The sequence below is a fragment of the Mus caroli genome, chromosome 9 (genome assembly GCF_900094665.2).
Source record: "Mus caroli chromosome 9, CAROLI_EIJ_v1.1, whole genome shotgun sequence".
Classification (NCBI taxonomy): domain Eukaryota; kingdom Metazoa; phylum Chordata; class Mammalia; order Rodentia; family Muridae; genus Mus; species Mus caroli.
Window position 1 is genome coordinate 14,842,187 of NC_034578.1, and position 13,931 is coordinate 14,856,117.

General features: G+C 34.7%; 1 protein-coding gene across 1 annotated transcript; it reads left to right on the forward strand.

Moving 5' to 3' along the window:
• The first annotated feature begins 4,505 nt into the window (after positions 1-4,505).
• On the forward strand, positions 4,506-5,459 carry LOC110301915 (olfactory receptor 7G2-like). Its single transcript, XM_021172631.1, has one exon. The coding sequence runs from the start codon at positions 4,521-4,523 to the stop codon at positions 5,457-5,459; it is 939 nt and encodes a 312-aa protein (XP_021028290.1). The 5' UTR covers positions 4,506-4,520.
• The last annotated feature ends 8,472 nt before the right edge of the window (positions 5,460-13,931 follow it).

Consider the following 13,931-nt stretch of genomic DNA (forward strand, 5'->3'; position numbering starts at 1 on the left):
CAAATCGGATAGGGGACTAATATCCAATATATATAAAGAACTCAAGAAGGTGGACTCCAGAAAATCAAATAACCCCATTAAAAAATGGGGCTCAGAGCTGAACAAAGAATTCTCACCTGAGGAATACCGAATGGCTAAGAAGCACCTGAAAAATGTTCAACATCCTTAATCATCAGGGAAATGCAAATCAAAACAACCCTGAGATTCCACCTCACACCAGTCAGAATGGCTAAAATCAAAAATTCAGGTGTCAGCAGATGCTGGCAAGGATGTGCAGAAAGAAGAAAACTCCTCCATTGTTGGTGGGATTGCAAACTTGTACAACCACTCTGGAAATCAGTCTGTCGGTTCCTCAGAAAATTGGACATAGTACTACCAGAGGATCCAGCAATACCTCTCCTGGACATATATCCATAAGATGTCCCAACCGGTAAGGAGGACACAAGCTCCATTATGTTCATAGCAGCCTTATTTATACTAGCCAGAAGCTGGAAAGAACCCAGATGCCCCTCAACAAAGGAATGGATACAGAAATTATGGTACATTTACACAATGGAGTACTACTCAGCTATTAAAAAAATGAATTTATGAAATTCCTAGGCAAATGGATGGACCTGGAGGGCATCATCTTGAGTGAGGTAACCCAATCACAAAGGAACTCGCAAAATATGTACTCACTGATAAGTGGATATTAGCCCAGAAACTTAGGATACCCAAGATATAAGATACAATTTGCTAAACACATGAAATTCAAGAAGAATGAAGACCAAAGTGTGGACACTTTGCCCCTTCTTAGAAATGGGAACAAAACACCCATGGAAGGAGTTACAGAGACAAAATTTGGAGCTGTGATGAAAGGATGGACCATATAATGATTGCCATATGCAGGGATGCAGGGATCCATCCCATAATCAGCTTCCAAACGCTGACACCATTGCATACACTAGCAAGATTTTGCTGAAAGGGCCCAGATATAGCTGTCTCTTGTGAGACTATGCCGGGGCCTAGCAAACACAGAAGTGGATGATCACAGTCAGCTATTGGATGGATCACATGGACCCCAATGGAGGAGCTAGAGAAATTACCCAAGGAGCTAAAGGGAACTGCAACCCTATAGGTGGAACAACAATATGAACTAACCAGTACCCCGGAGCTCTTGTCTCTAGCTGCATATGTATCAAAAGATGGCCTAGTCGGCCATCACTGCAAAGAGAGGCCCATTGGACTTGCAAACTTTATATGCCCCAGTACAGGGGAACCCCAGGGGCAAAAAGAGGGAGTGGGTGGGTAGGGGATTGGGGCGGTGGGTATGGGGGACTTTTGGGATAGCATTGAAAATGTAAACTAGGAAAATACGTAATAAAAAATAAGTAAAAAAAAATGTACTGAAGCCTAAAAGTTATATTTGAAAGTTATGTAAAGACATTTGAACTGACTTCTGATCTTTAAGAATTTAATTTAAAAAAAAAACTTACTGTAAATCTAAATATCCAAGATTTCAAATGGTATTACAGAATTAAAATAATAAAACCAATATGATAGTGACATAAAACAGACACCTTGATCATGAAAATAGAATTGAAGGCCCAAATATAAGGGAATATATCTAGGGATAAATAATTTTTGAAAAAGAATTTAAAAATTCATATTGTATAAAGACAGCATCTTCAACAATTGTGCTGGCATGCTGTATGCTGAATTTATAAGAATGTCAATAGATACATATTTATCCCACACACAAATTTAAACTTAATGAATAAAGGACCTTAATATTAGTCAAAGTACAGTGTATCTTATAAAGAAGAAAGTGGGGGAATTATCATAAAGTTTTTGGCACAGAAAAATGATGATATTGCAGGCACTATGACCAACAAATAATAAATGAAACCTCATGAAAAGAAAAGCTTCTATATGGTAAAGAACACCATTATTTAGACAATGTGTCAGGCTACACAATGGGGAAATTTTTTATCAATCACACATCTGATAGAGTTGTGAGGTCTAAATTGTAAAGACCTAAATAAGCTGTACATCAAGAAAAAAAATAATTTAAAAAATGAAATACAAAAGTAAGAGGAGTGATTTTAAAGGATAAAACATAAATTTCTGAGTAACACATCAATGTTTAACATTAGGAAAATACTAATTAAAACTACATTATATTTCATCTAGAGTAAATTGAAAGTCCACGATCAATAAAATGAACGACTACTCCTGTTGGTCAGGATGTAGACTAAGATTAACACTTATTCACTGCTCTTGTGAATACAAACCTATACAGCTACTATGGAAACAGTTGCAGTGATTCTTTAAGAAACTGCGAATAGATTTTGGGGCACACACCCAAACACTGTGTATTGTACTACATTGGCACTTGCTCAACTATGCTTATTGTTTGTATATTCATAATAATCAGAAATTTGAAATAATCTAGATGTTTTTTATTGGATCAATGGATAAAGAAAATATAGTACATCAATACAATGGAATATTACTCAGCTATTACAAAATAAAATCATGAACTTTGCAGGTAAATAGATAGAGCTAGAGAAAATTATCTTGAGTGTGATAATATACAAAGAAAAGAAAGATTTATTTCATTTTTTAAATGAATGTTAGCTCTTAAGTATTTGATTAGCAGTATGCAATCAGTATAAGCATAAAAGTTGAATATAAAGAAAGGGACTAGATAGTAGGAAAATGTCCCTAGGATGAGAAAATAGAATATGTATGGATGCATTATGAAGGAAGGGACTGGATTGGATCTAGTGGATCAAATGATCATGTGGAGGGAAGGGATGAGATAGGAAATACAGGGATAGATAGCTAAAACTAAGAGGCATTAGAGGTATCATAAGGAAATGTAGTAGAGCAGAAACCTTTAAAATTCTACACATATATGGGTAGGGAGGTGACAGGAAGTAGGGAGATGCATCAGAAGTCTTAGAAATGTCACACAATAAGAACAAGACTGAACTGTGGAATGTTTGATTTTTTTTTCTCCATTCCAGAAAGCATGGTTGAGGAAATGATTTATAAGGCTGATTGTTTGGTTTAATGGTGTTAAGTACATGCTTTCTTTCTCTCTGAATAATGTTCAGCTTTAAACAAAACAATTGCCAAAATGAAAATATTTAAGTAAAAAAAAAAAAAAAACAACAACTAAAATGCAATAGTAAGCAAACCCCTAAATTAAACACATTGTCTCCTTTCATGAGAAAAGTAATTGCAAACAATTTTGAAAAATTCATGTTTCACAAGTTCAATGTGAGTGGTTATAGTTCTTTAATACTGTCTTACTGTCAGCAGTGATCTTAAGAAACAGAAAAGAAATATACAGCAAAGAAGGAACAAAAGTTACCATTCAGTCAACAGAGATGATGCACGGGCAACATTGTTTGGACTTTTATGATAGTTGAAAACTTGGACAGCTACAAGTGTGTACAAATAAATAGAACATATTCCTAAAAATAGAATTAGATCCAGGCTAAATGATACCATGAAAAAAATAAACAACCTCTAGTTTGTAAAGAACCTTAAAAATGATGTGTAAAGTTATGAGAGCAAGGTTATATTTTATGTACGCAATACTGAGAAGTGTATGAGGAAAGTCAACTATGTACAACTGATCTTCAGAAGAAGAGAATCAGCTATTCAAAACTCACCACTATTGTTAGTATTCGTCTTTAAGGGTATGAACTCATGGGTTTAGAATAATAGTCATGTAGTTTGTCTAATGAGGAGCTTTGAACATCAAGTCTCCTGAGAATAAGAGATAAAACCTTAAGCTTGTGATATACTCAACAGCATTTCAGAAATCTTGAAATATCTTGTACTCAGTCCAGAGATAATCCATCTTTAACTAGGAACTTCTTCTTTCCTATACTCTGTCTGCATTTCTAAGAGAGATTTCTTCCACTTTCAACATACAGGTGAGATATTTTCACCTTTCTGGAGGATAGACAAAAAAATACAGACCACATGACTAATTTTCAGAAATGAAGGAGGTATTTTTATATTATCGACATGATGAAACAGAAGATCATGCATAAGACAATTAGAAAAATTGCACACAATTGTCTTCCTATTATCAACTCATTACAGAATTTATTACCATGAAACTTTCTACTAAACCTCATTCTGGATAATTTTTTATTGTTATCCTTCTGTAGTGGTACATAAAATTTCACTCAGAGGAAAAAAACAGCCCCCTTCTCAAATACAATCACTTTTAGTTTTACTCAGACTTGTGTTATACTTCTTGTCATGAAAGCAAAAGTAAGTTCACTTTGGATATTAATTACTAGATAGCCATATTTAGGTAGGACAAACTAGATGGTGTTGTCTTCAAATTAATTTCCTCATGTTGCATTCCTAGTTGGAATAGAAGGATAAATTGGAAAGACTAAGGCATATATATATATAAGGTTCTTTTCTAACAAATCTAATTTTACAATGCTACTAATCTTTGCTGTATTTCAATAACTTCTTGCCCCCTTTCCTTAAGATTCATATCTAACATGGAAGTTGAAAACAAATCAGTTGTTTTGGATATTTTTCTACATGGACTCACAAATGACCCAGAGCTGCAGCCATTCATCTTTGTTCTTTTTCTAAGCATATACTTGATTACCATTTCTGGAAATCTTCTTATAATGTTGGCCATCAACTGTGACTCCCATCTTCACAACCCCATGTACTTCTTTCTCTGTCATCTGTCTTTTAATGACATGTATTTAATCAGCATCACAGTCCCAAAGATGTTGGTGAATATACAAACAAAAGATCAGAGGATAACTTTTGCTGGCTGCCTCAGCCAGGCCTGCTTTGTTGTAGTTTGTACAGTATTTGAATGTTTTCTCCTTGGAGTAATGGCTTATGATCGCTACATAGCCATTTGTTATCCTCTAAGATACACAGTCCTTATGAACCCCTGTTTCTGTGTTATTCTGGTTCTTTTCTCTCTATTCTTTAGTATTGTAAATGGTCTGCTGCACAGTCTGATGGTGCTGCACTTGTCTTTCTGCACAGACCTGGAAATCCTCCACTTCTTCTGTGAAATTGCACAAATCCTCAAGCTTGCCTGTTCTGACAACCTCATCAACAACATCCTGATATTTGTTACAGCTTCTATTTTTGCTGGTGTTCCTCTGTTTGGAATAATCTTTTCTTATGTTCACATTGTGTCTACAGTATTGAAAATGCCATCATCAGAAGGAAAGTACAAAGTCTTTTCCACCTGTGGGTCTCATTTGTCAGTTGTTTCCTTGTTCTATGGGACAGGGTTTGGTGTATACATTACCTCAAAAGTAATCGATTCACCAAAGAAGATTGCTGTGGCTTCAGTGATGTATACAGTAGTTCCTCCAATGTTGAATCCCTTTGTCTATTGTTTGAGGAACAGGGATATGAAGGAGGCCCTGAAGAAAGTTATTGGTAGGACAGCTTCTCTTCTGTGATGTGTGATATGTGATGGCTTGGGTGTTTATAGTAAGTGAAGTTATGGGATTTCTCTTGAGATAAAATGCCTGTTGTTTCTTCTAATATAAAGATTAAGTGACCTTAACTTGGTTTTTCATCTGTCTTGCTTTGATTTTATTTCCTTGAATCTTAGCACAGAATTTTAAAAATATAATTCTACTTTATTTTATTTGTTGTGGTGTTTGGACTATATGTATGTTAGAATACCATGAATAGGCCTAGTTCCCTTATAGGCCAGAAGAGTGTGTCAGATGCTCTGAACCTAGAGTTGCAAATGGTAGGTAGCTGCCAAGTAGGAGGTGGGAATTAAATCTTGGTCCTCTAGTGGCACAGGTACTAGTTTTACCACCTAATATTTTCTCTAGCTTACTGTACTTTTGCTTTTAGAAACAGGTGCATATTTGTGCATTTGTCTGTGAATAATTATGTATGCCACATGTGTAACTATTGTGGCCAGCAGAGTATTTTAGATGCTGTTGAACAGAAACTCTGGTGGTTGTAAGCTGCTCAATCATGGTTCTGGGAAGATAACTTCTGGGAAAACAGCAAGTACTCTTAACCACTAAGCCATTTCTTCAGCCTTAATTGATACATAGTTTCAAACTTGAATGTAGAGTTCTGTTCTTTGTTAAGTCCTTGGAAAGGGCTGTGATAAGGATTTTCAAGTTTAGTGGTGTATGTGTATGTGGGGGCACCCTTTTTCTTGGTAATGAGAAACTCCAATCACTGTCTTGGACTTAGGTCTACTATGAAGGAAAAAAGTAGACATGGACAATCTCTGAAGGGATCACTGCTACAAAATTATTGGCTAAGAGTGTTACTGTTTTCATTTTATTATTGGTAAGTTATTTATTAGCTGATGAACAAAATATTTTGTTCCTGTGAGACACTTGGAATTTATTGATGCATATTAACAACTTAAATATAATGTGAGCATTTCATACCCATATGTAATATCTCTCTATTAAATCCACCCACATTCCTCCTGAACTTGTTTTCCTACCTCTTACAACGTCATGTACTCACTTTCCTTTTAAAAAGGTATAGAATACATTAGGTACTTCAAGAATATCCATGAGTGTAGAAATATTTACTGGAGCATAGGAAATCCAGCAGAGGTTACATTCCTTAAAAAACAAAACAAAACAAAACAAAACAAAACAAAACAAAACAAAACAAAACAAAACAAAACAAAACAAAACAAAAACCTATCGCAATGAACATCGTCTTTCTAAAATAAGAATTGGTTATGACTTACCTGATAAATGAGAGAAAGTCTACCTGCAGAATATGAAATTGACTATGTGGTCTCAAAAGTAATTTATGTCTTTTGTTATAGTATTAAAATATAGAAGACACAAAAAGATAGGAAGCATGCTAATGAAGGGGAAAGTAATTGTGTTGCTATATTTGGCATTATTAGCATCTATTGATTGATTCATTGAATCAATCTGCACTGGGTGTAATACATTCTAACACTTTCTTGTATCTACTTTATTGTCCCCTTGACTACATTTGAAAACACTAGGATAAACCTGTGGATTTATGGTCTATGGTATATTTAAAGGGTTTTAACTGAGGGGAAATGATGTACCTTGGAGGTGCAAGATTCTATCCCAGGGGCTTATATCATAGACTAAGTAAAATAATAGAAAGGAAAAAGAACTTTGTCTACTGCCATTTCCCTTTTCCTGCTTAATTATGTGCAGATGTAGAAGAAATCTATTGCCATACATATTCATGGCATTGGACTAAAGTGTAAAACAATGAACCCCAAATAATCTTCCTCCGTCAAATGATTTATACTAGATATTTAGATACAATAATGAGAGAAACAACTAACACATAACTCCAATGAATATGTAATAAACTTTATGTATACAATGATATCAAGTCTGTTGTTTTGACGTTGACAAACATTTACTGAAACTGTAATCACTAGCTAAGCTCAGATTTTGTGTTAGCCAATCAAATAAATCATGTTTAGATTACAGAAATGCTGTTCAAGATAGCAACCTTGTTAATTAATGAATTCATTAAATGTTTCGTGATCTTTACTCTTATGCTTCCATGTCTATAATTGTATTGAGATTAAGAGTGGCCAATTTATTTGCAATGCCTTTGAGTAATTTAATGTATAGTGACATCAAAATAAAGAACCATTTTTTATGTTTCCATAAATTTTATGTCTAATTTCTCTGGTTTTGGGTTTAAATCCATTTCAATATTTTCCTACATATATTCTGGAGGAAACAGAAAACAGTTTTATATGTGGAACCTTTTACTTCTAGGTAGTTGCAAATTCTGACTAAATATTTGAATCAATTATCTTCCGATTAGCTAATTTAAATATTACTAACAATCATAAGAATGTCATTTTTCTTACCAATAATATGAGTGTATTATATCCAAACATTAATTAAAAAATCCTCATATCACAGTTACAATTCCTTTTACATATAAGACATTTATTTTACTTCTTTGAAAAAATGTATTATAACATTTTCATCAAACTCCCTATACTTTTCATAACTTAAGAAAGCTATTTATAGATTTGGGATGCCAATTCTGTTAATCATCTATGTGTTGAAAATTTATACTTACAGGAAAATTTTAATTTTAAATGTTTATATATGTGCATTTTGAATTTGTGTGTGGTAGTGCAGTGTCAATAGGGACCAGAGAAAGATGTCTGATCCTGTAGAGTTGGTGTTACAATCAGTTGTGGGGCACTTGCCATGGGTCCTATGAACAAAACACTGATCCTTTAAAAACACAACAAGAAATTCCAACCACTGAACCATTTCTATGGAACAAAAGTTTATTTTTCATGAGTAGGATTCTATTTTATGTTTTAAGATGTATTTCATTATTGTTCTCTGTTTCTCTCTGTCTCTCTATCTCTGTCTCTGTCTCTCTGTCTTTCACTATGTATGTACATGTGTGTGAATGTTTGGGGTGTGTGTGTGTGTATGTGTGTGTGTGTGTCTATCTGTTTGTCTGTCTGACAGCCTTGTTACAGAGCATACTGTCAGAAGTATGTGCTGGATTCTTTGGAGTTAGATGTACATTGAGCAACTCCAAGTGGGTGTTTAGAACTAAACTCTACACAGAAAACAGTGAAAACGATCTTGACCTTAGAGCAATCTCTCCAGCCCACATAATCCTTTTGATTAAACAATGTGAATTATGTCCATAATTTCTTTCTTTATTTCTGGTCTACAAATTAAACAGAGTACTTAGTATATACTAATCACGTACTCTATCACTGTCTTTCACCTTTAGAACCATACATGCTTAGACTTTGAAATGCATATTTCAGGTCCTCTTTATTCATAATGGACTAAGCTATAAGCAGGGCCCTTTTGTGGGGCAGAATTTTGCTTAATTTCACAGGATGGCTTGGAAGTCAGTGTGTAGTCTATGCTAGTTATAATTCCATGCCTCATTCCTTTAAGGAGGAGATGAAAATATGGAGTAAATCTTCTTAATATATTTTATGATAATAATTGTGATATAAAAGACATTTATTGAAAGGAAAATTAAATCAAGTACAGGAAGAAAATCAGCCCTTATGTGAGTAATGCTTGTGATTGAAAACAGGCAGATTGTACTGAGGGAAAACAATTATATTGTTTGTGGCACTAATCCTTGAAAGTTATGACAAGTAATATAACTGACAACATTTCATTTCATGCTTTATACTCAAAAAGTCTCAGTCCTATGTAGTTTACTTCTTTAATATAGCATTTGCAGTTTTTCATTTTAATTTAGTGATTGGAATTACCTAGAATTTTTTTCTTTTGATCTGTAAAGTGTATTCAACTTAATTCTAATTATTAAGTTGATCATCCACTAAAAGAAATAGAAAAATGCCCAGCCAGAGACCTGCTCACCTTCAAGTTTCCACCTCTGACAGGAACAGACACTCCACTCTGGATCCATACCCATGCAGCCTACAGCCTAGTTTCAGCTTGATTCCACAGGTTTTCAGACACATCCAGGAGCAGAGAATCACAGGATCATAAGATCACAGACTCACAGGAAAGACAAGCTCCCAGTCAGAGACAGAGAGGCCAGATAACACCAGAGGTAACCAGATGGTGAGAGGCAAGCATAAGAACATAAACGACACAAACCAATTTGACTTGGCAACATCAGAACCCAGTTCTCTCACCACAGCAAATCTTGGATATCAAAGACACCTATAAAACAAGATTCAGATCTACATTCTCATTTCATGAAGATGATAGGAGACTTTAAGAAGGGCATAAAAATCTCCCTTAAAGAAATAGAGGAAAACAGAATTAAATGGGTGAAAGATTTAAACAAAAACCATCCAGGATCTAAAAATGGAAGCAGAGACATTAAAGAAAACATAAAGGGAGACAGCCTTGGAGATGGAAAACCTAGGAAAGAGAACACGAGTCACAGATGCAAGCACCACAAACAGAATACTGGATATGGAAGAGAGAATCTCAGAGGTAGAAATTATATTCAAGAAATTGAAGACACAATAAAAGTAATGAACCTGAGAATAATAGGTATAGAAGAGAGTGATGATTCCCAACTCAAGGAGTTAGCAAACATCTTCAACAAAATTATAGAAGAAAATTTCCTTAACCAAAATAAAGAAATTCCCATAAGCATACAAGAAGCCGACAGAACACCAAAAAGATGGAATCATAAAAGAAACTCCTCTCATCACATCATAAATAAAACACTAAATGATCAGAACATAGAAAGAATATTGAAAGCAGTAAGGGAAAATGGTCAAGCAATATATAAAGGCAGAACTATCAGATTTGCACCAGATTTCTCATCAGAGACTATGAAAGATAGAAGTTCCTAGGCAGATGTCATACAGACACTAAGAGAACAAAAATGACAGCCCAGGCTACTATACCCAACAAAACTAACAATTGCCATAGATGGAGAAACCAAGTTATTCCAAGACAAAACCAAATTTAAACAAAATCTTTACACTAATCCAGCTCTACAGAGGATAATAGAAGGAAAAGTCTAATAGAAGGTGGGAAACTACACCTGAGAAAAAGCAAGAAATTAATCTTTTCACGACAAATCCAAAAGAAGAGAAACACAAAAACATAATTCCACCTATAACAACAAAAGAACAGGAAACAACAATCATTGGTTCCCTAATATCTCAGAAAATCAATGTACTCAATTGTCCAATAAAACTACATAGGCTAAAAGACTGGATACATAAACAGGGTCCAGCATTTTGCTGCATAAAGGAAACACATCTCAGTGACAAAATAAAAGGTTGGAAAAAATTTTCCAAATGGTCCCAAGAAACTAGTTGGAGTATTCATTCTAATATCCAACAAAGTAGACTTTCAACAAAAAGTTATCAAAAAAGATGAGGACAGACTCTCCATACTCATCAAAGGAAAAATCCACCAAGATGAACTCTCAATTTTGAATGTCTATGCCCCAAATGCAAGGGCACCAACATTTTAAAAAGAAGTGTTGCTGAAGTTTAAAGCATACATTGAACTTTACACATAATAGAGGGAGACTTCAACACCCCACTCTCATCAATGGACAGATCATTGAAACAGAAACTAAACAGAGACACAAGAAAACTAACAGAAGTGATGGACTAAATGGATTTAAAAGATAACTACAGAATATTTCATCCTAAAACAAAAGAATATACATTCTTCTCAGCTCTTCATGGCACCTTCTCAAAAATCAACCATATACTCAGACACAAAACAAACCTCAACAGATACAAGTATATTGAATTAATCCTATGTATTCTATTGGCACACCCCAGACTAAGGCTCGTCTTCAATAGCAAGAAAAACAACAGAAAGCCCCCATACATATGTGAGCTGAACAACTTTCTACTCGACAAGGAAAGAAATAAAGCTTAGCAAAGGAAGAAAGAAAAGATTTTTTTTTACAATTCAATGAAAATGAAGGCACAGCATATCCAAACTTATGGGACACATTGAAAACAGTGCTATGAGAAAAACTCATAGCCCTGGTGCCTTCATAAAGACACTGGAGAAATCATATACTAACAGCTTAGGAGCTCATTTGCGAGCTGTAGAACAAAAAGAAGCAAATACACCCAAAAGGAGGAGATGGCAGGAAATAATCAAACTCAGGGCTGAAATAAATCAAGTAGAAACAAAATGAACTACCCAAAGAATTAACAAAACTAGGAGCTGGTTCTTTGAGAAAATCAACAGGGTAGATAAACCTTAGCCAGACTAACCAGAGAGCACATAGGCAGTATCCAAATTAACAAAATTAGAAACAAAAATGGAGACATAACAATAGAAACTGAGGAAATTAAAAAAATAATCAGATCCTACTACAAAAGTCTATGCTTAACAAAATTGGAAGGCCTTGATGAAATGGGTGATTTTCTAGACAGATACCAGGTACCAAAGTTAAGTCACAATCAAATAAACCATCTATGCAGTCCCATAACTACCAGTGAAATATAAACTGCCATTAGAAGTCTCCCAGACACACAAAGAAGCCCATGGTCAGATGGTTTTAGTACAGAATTCTACCAGACTTGCAATGAAGATCTAATTCCAACACTTCTCAAATTACTCTATAAAATAGAAACATATGGAACACTTTTCAATTCTTTCTATGAAGACAAAGTTATACTGATACCTAGACCAGAAAATGACCCAACAAAGAAAGAGAACTACAGAAAAATTTCCCTTATGAATATTGATGAAAAACTACTTAATAAAATCTTCCAAACAAATCCAAGAACACATCAAAATGGTCATCCAACATTATTAAGAAGGCTTCATCTTAGGAATTCAGAGATAGTTTAGTATATGGAAATCCATCAGTGAAATTTACTATATAAACAAAGTCAGAGGCAAAAACCATATATCTCACAAGGTGCTGAAAAAGCCTTTAATAAAATACAGCATCCAATCATGCTTAAAGTATTGGATGGATCAGGACTTCAAGGTTCCTACCTAAATATAATAAAGACAATATTCAGCAAACCAATGCCAACATCAAACTAAATGTAAAGAAACTCAAAGCAATTCCATAAAATCAGGGGCAACACAGCACTGCTCACTCTCTCCTTACCTATTAAATATAGTACTGGAAGTTTTACCCAGAGCAATTAGACAACAAAAGGAGATCAACAGGATACAAATTGGGAGGGAGGAAATCAAGATATCTTTATTTACTGATGGTATGATAGTATACATTAACACCTCTAAAATCTCTACCTGAGAACTCTTTCAACTGATAAACAACTTCAGCAAAATAGCTAAATAATAATAAAAAAAATAACTATAACAAATCGGTAGCCTTCCTTTATTCAAAAGATAAAAAAACTGAGAAAGAAATTAGGGAAACAACACCCTTCACTATAGTCACAAACAATATAAAATATCTTGGTTTGACTCTAACCAAGAAAGTAAATGATCTTTATAACAAAATCTTCAAATCCCTGAAGGAAGAAATTGAAGAAGACCTCAGAACATGGCAAGATCTCCCATGCTCATGGATTGGCAAGATTAATATAATAAACATGGCCATCTTACCAAAAGCAATCTACAGATTCAATGCAATCCCCATCAAAATTCCAACTCAATTCTTCATAGAGTTAGAAAGAGGAATTTCAGTCAGGCAGTGGTGGTGCATACCTTTAATCCCAGCACTTGAGAGGCAGAGGCAGACAGATTTCTGAGTTCCAGTCCAGCCTGGTCTACAGAGTGAGTTCCAGGATAGCCAGGGCCACACAGAGAAACCCTGTCTTGAAAAAACAAAACAAACAATGAAACAAAAACCAAACAAACACAAAAGGAAGAGCAATTCTCAAATTCATTTGGAATTACAAAAACCAAGGATAGCAAAACTATTCTTAACAATAAAAGAACTTCTGGAGGAATCACCATCCCTCAACTGAAGATAAACTACAAGATATACTATAGGGCAATAGTTATTATAAAACTGCATGGTAGTAGTACAGAGACAGGCAGGTAGATCAGTGGAATAGAATTGAAGACCCAGAAGTCAACCTACACACCTATGGTCACTTGATCTTTTACAAAGAAGCTAAAACCATCCAGTGGGAAAAGACAGCATTTTCAACAAATGCTGCTGGTTCAACTGGAGGTCAGCATGTAGAAAAATGTAATTTGATCCAATCTTATCTCCTTGTACAAATCTCAAGTCCAAATTGTTCAAGGACTTCCACATAAAACCAGATATATTGAGAATAGGAGAAGAGAAGAGAAGAGAAGAGAAGAGAAGAGAAGAGAAGAGAAGAGAAGAGAAGAGAAGAGAAGAGAAGAAAGTGAGTAAGAACCTTGAATACTTGGGCACAGGGGGCATCTTCCTGAAAAGAACACTGATAGCTTATGCTCGGAGATCTAGAATTGACAAATGAGACCTCATAAAATTGCAAAGCTTCTGTAATGCAAAGG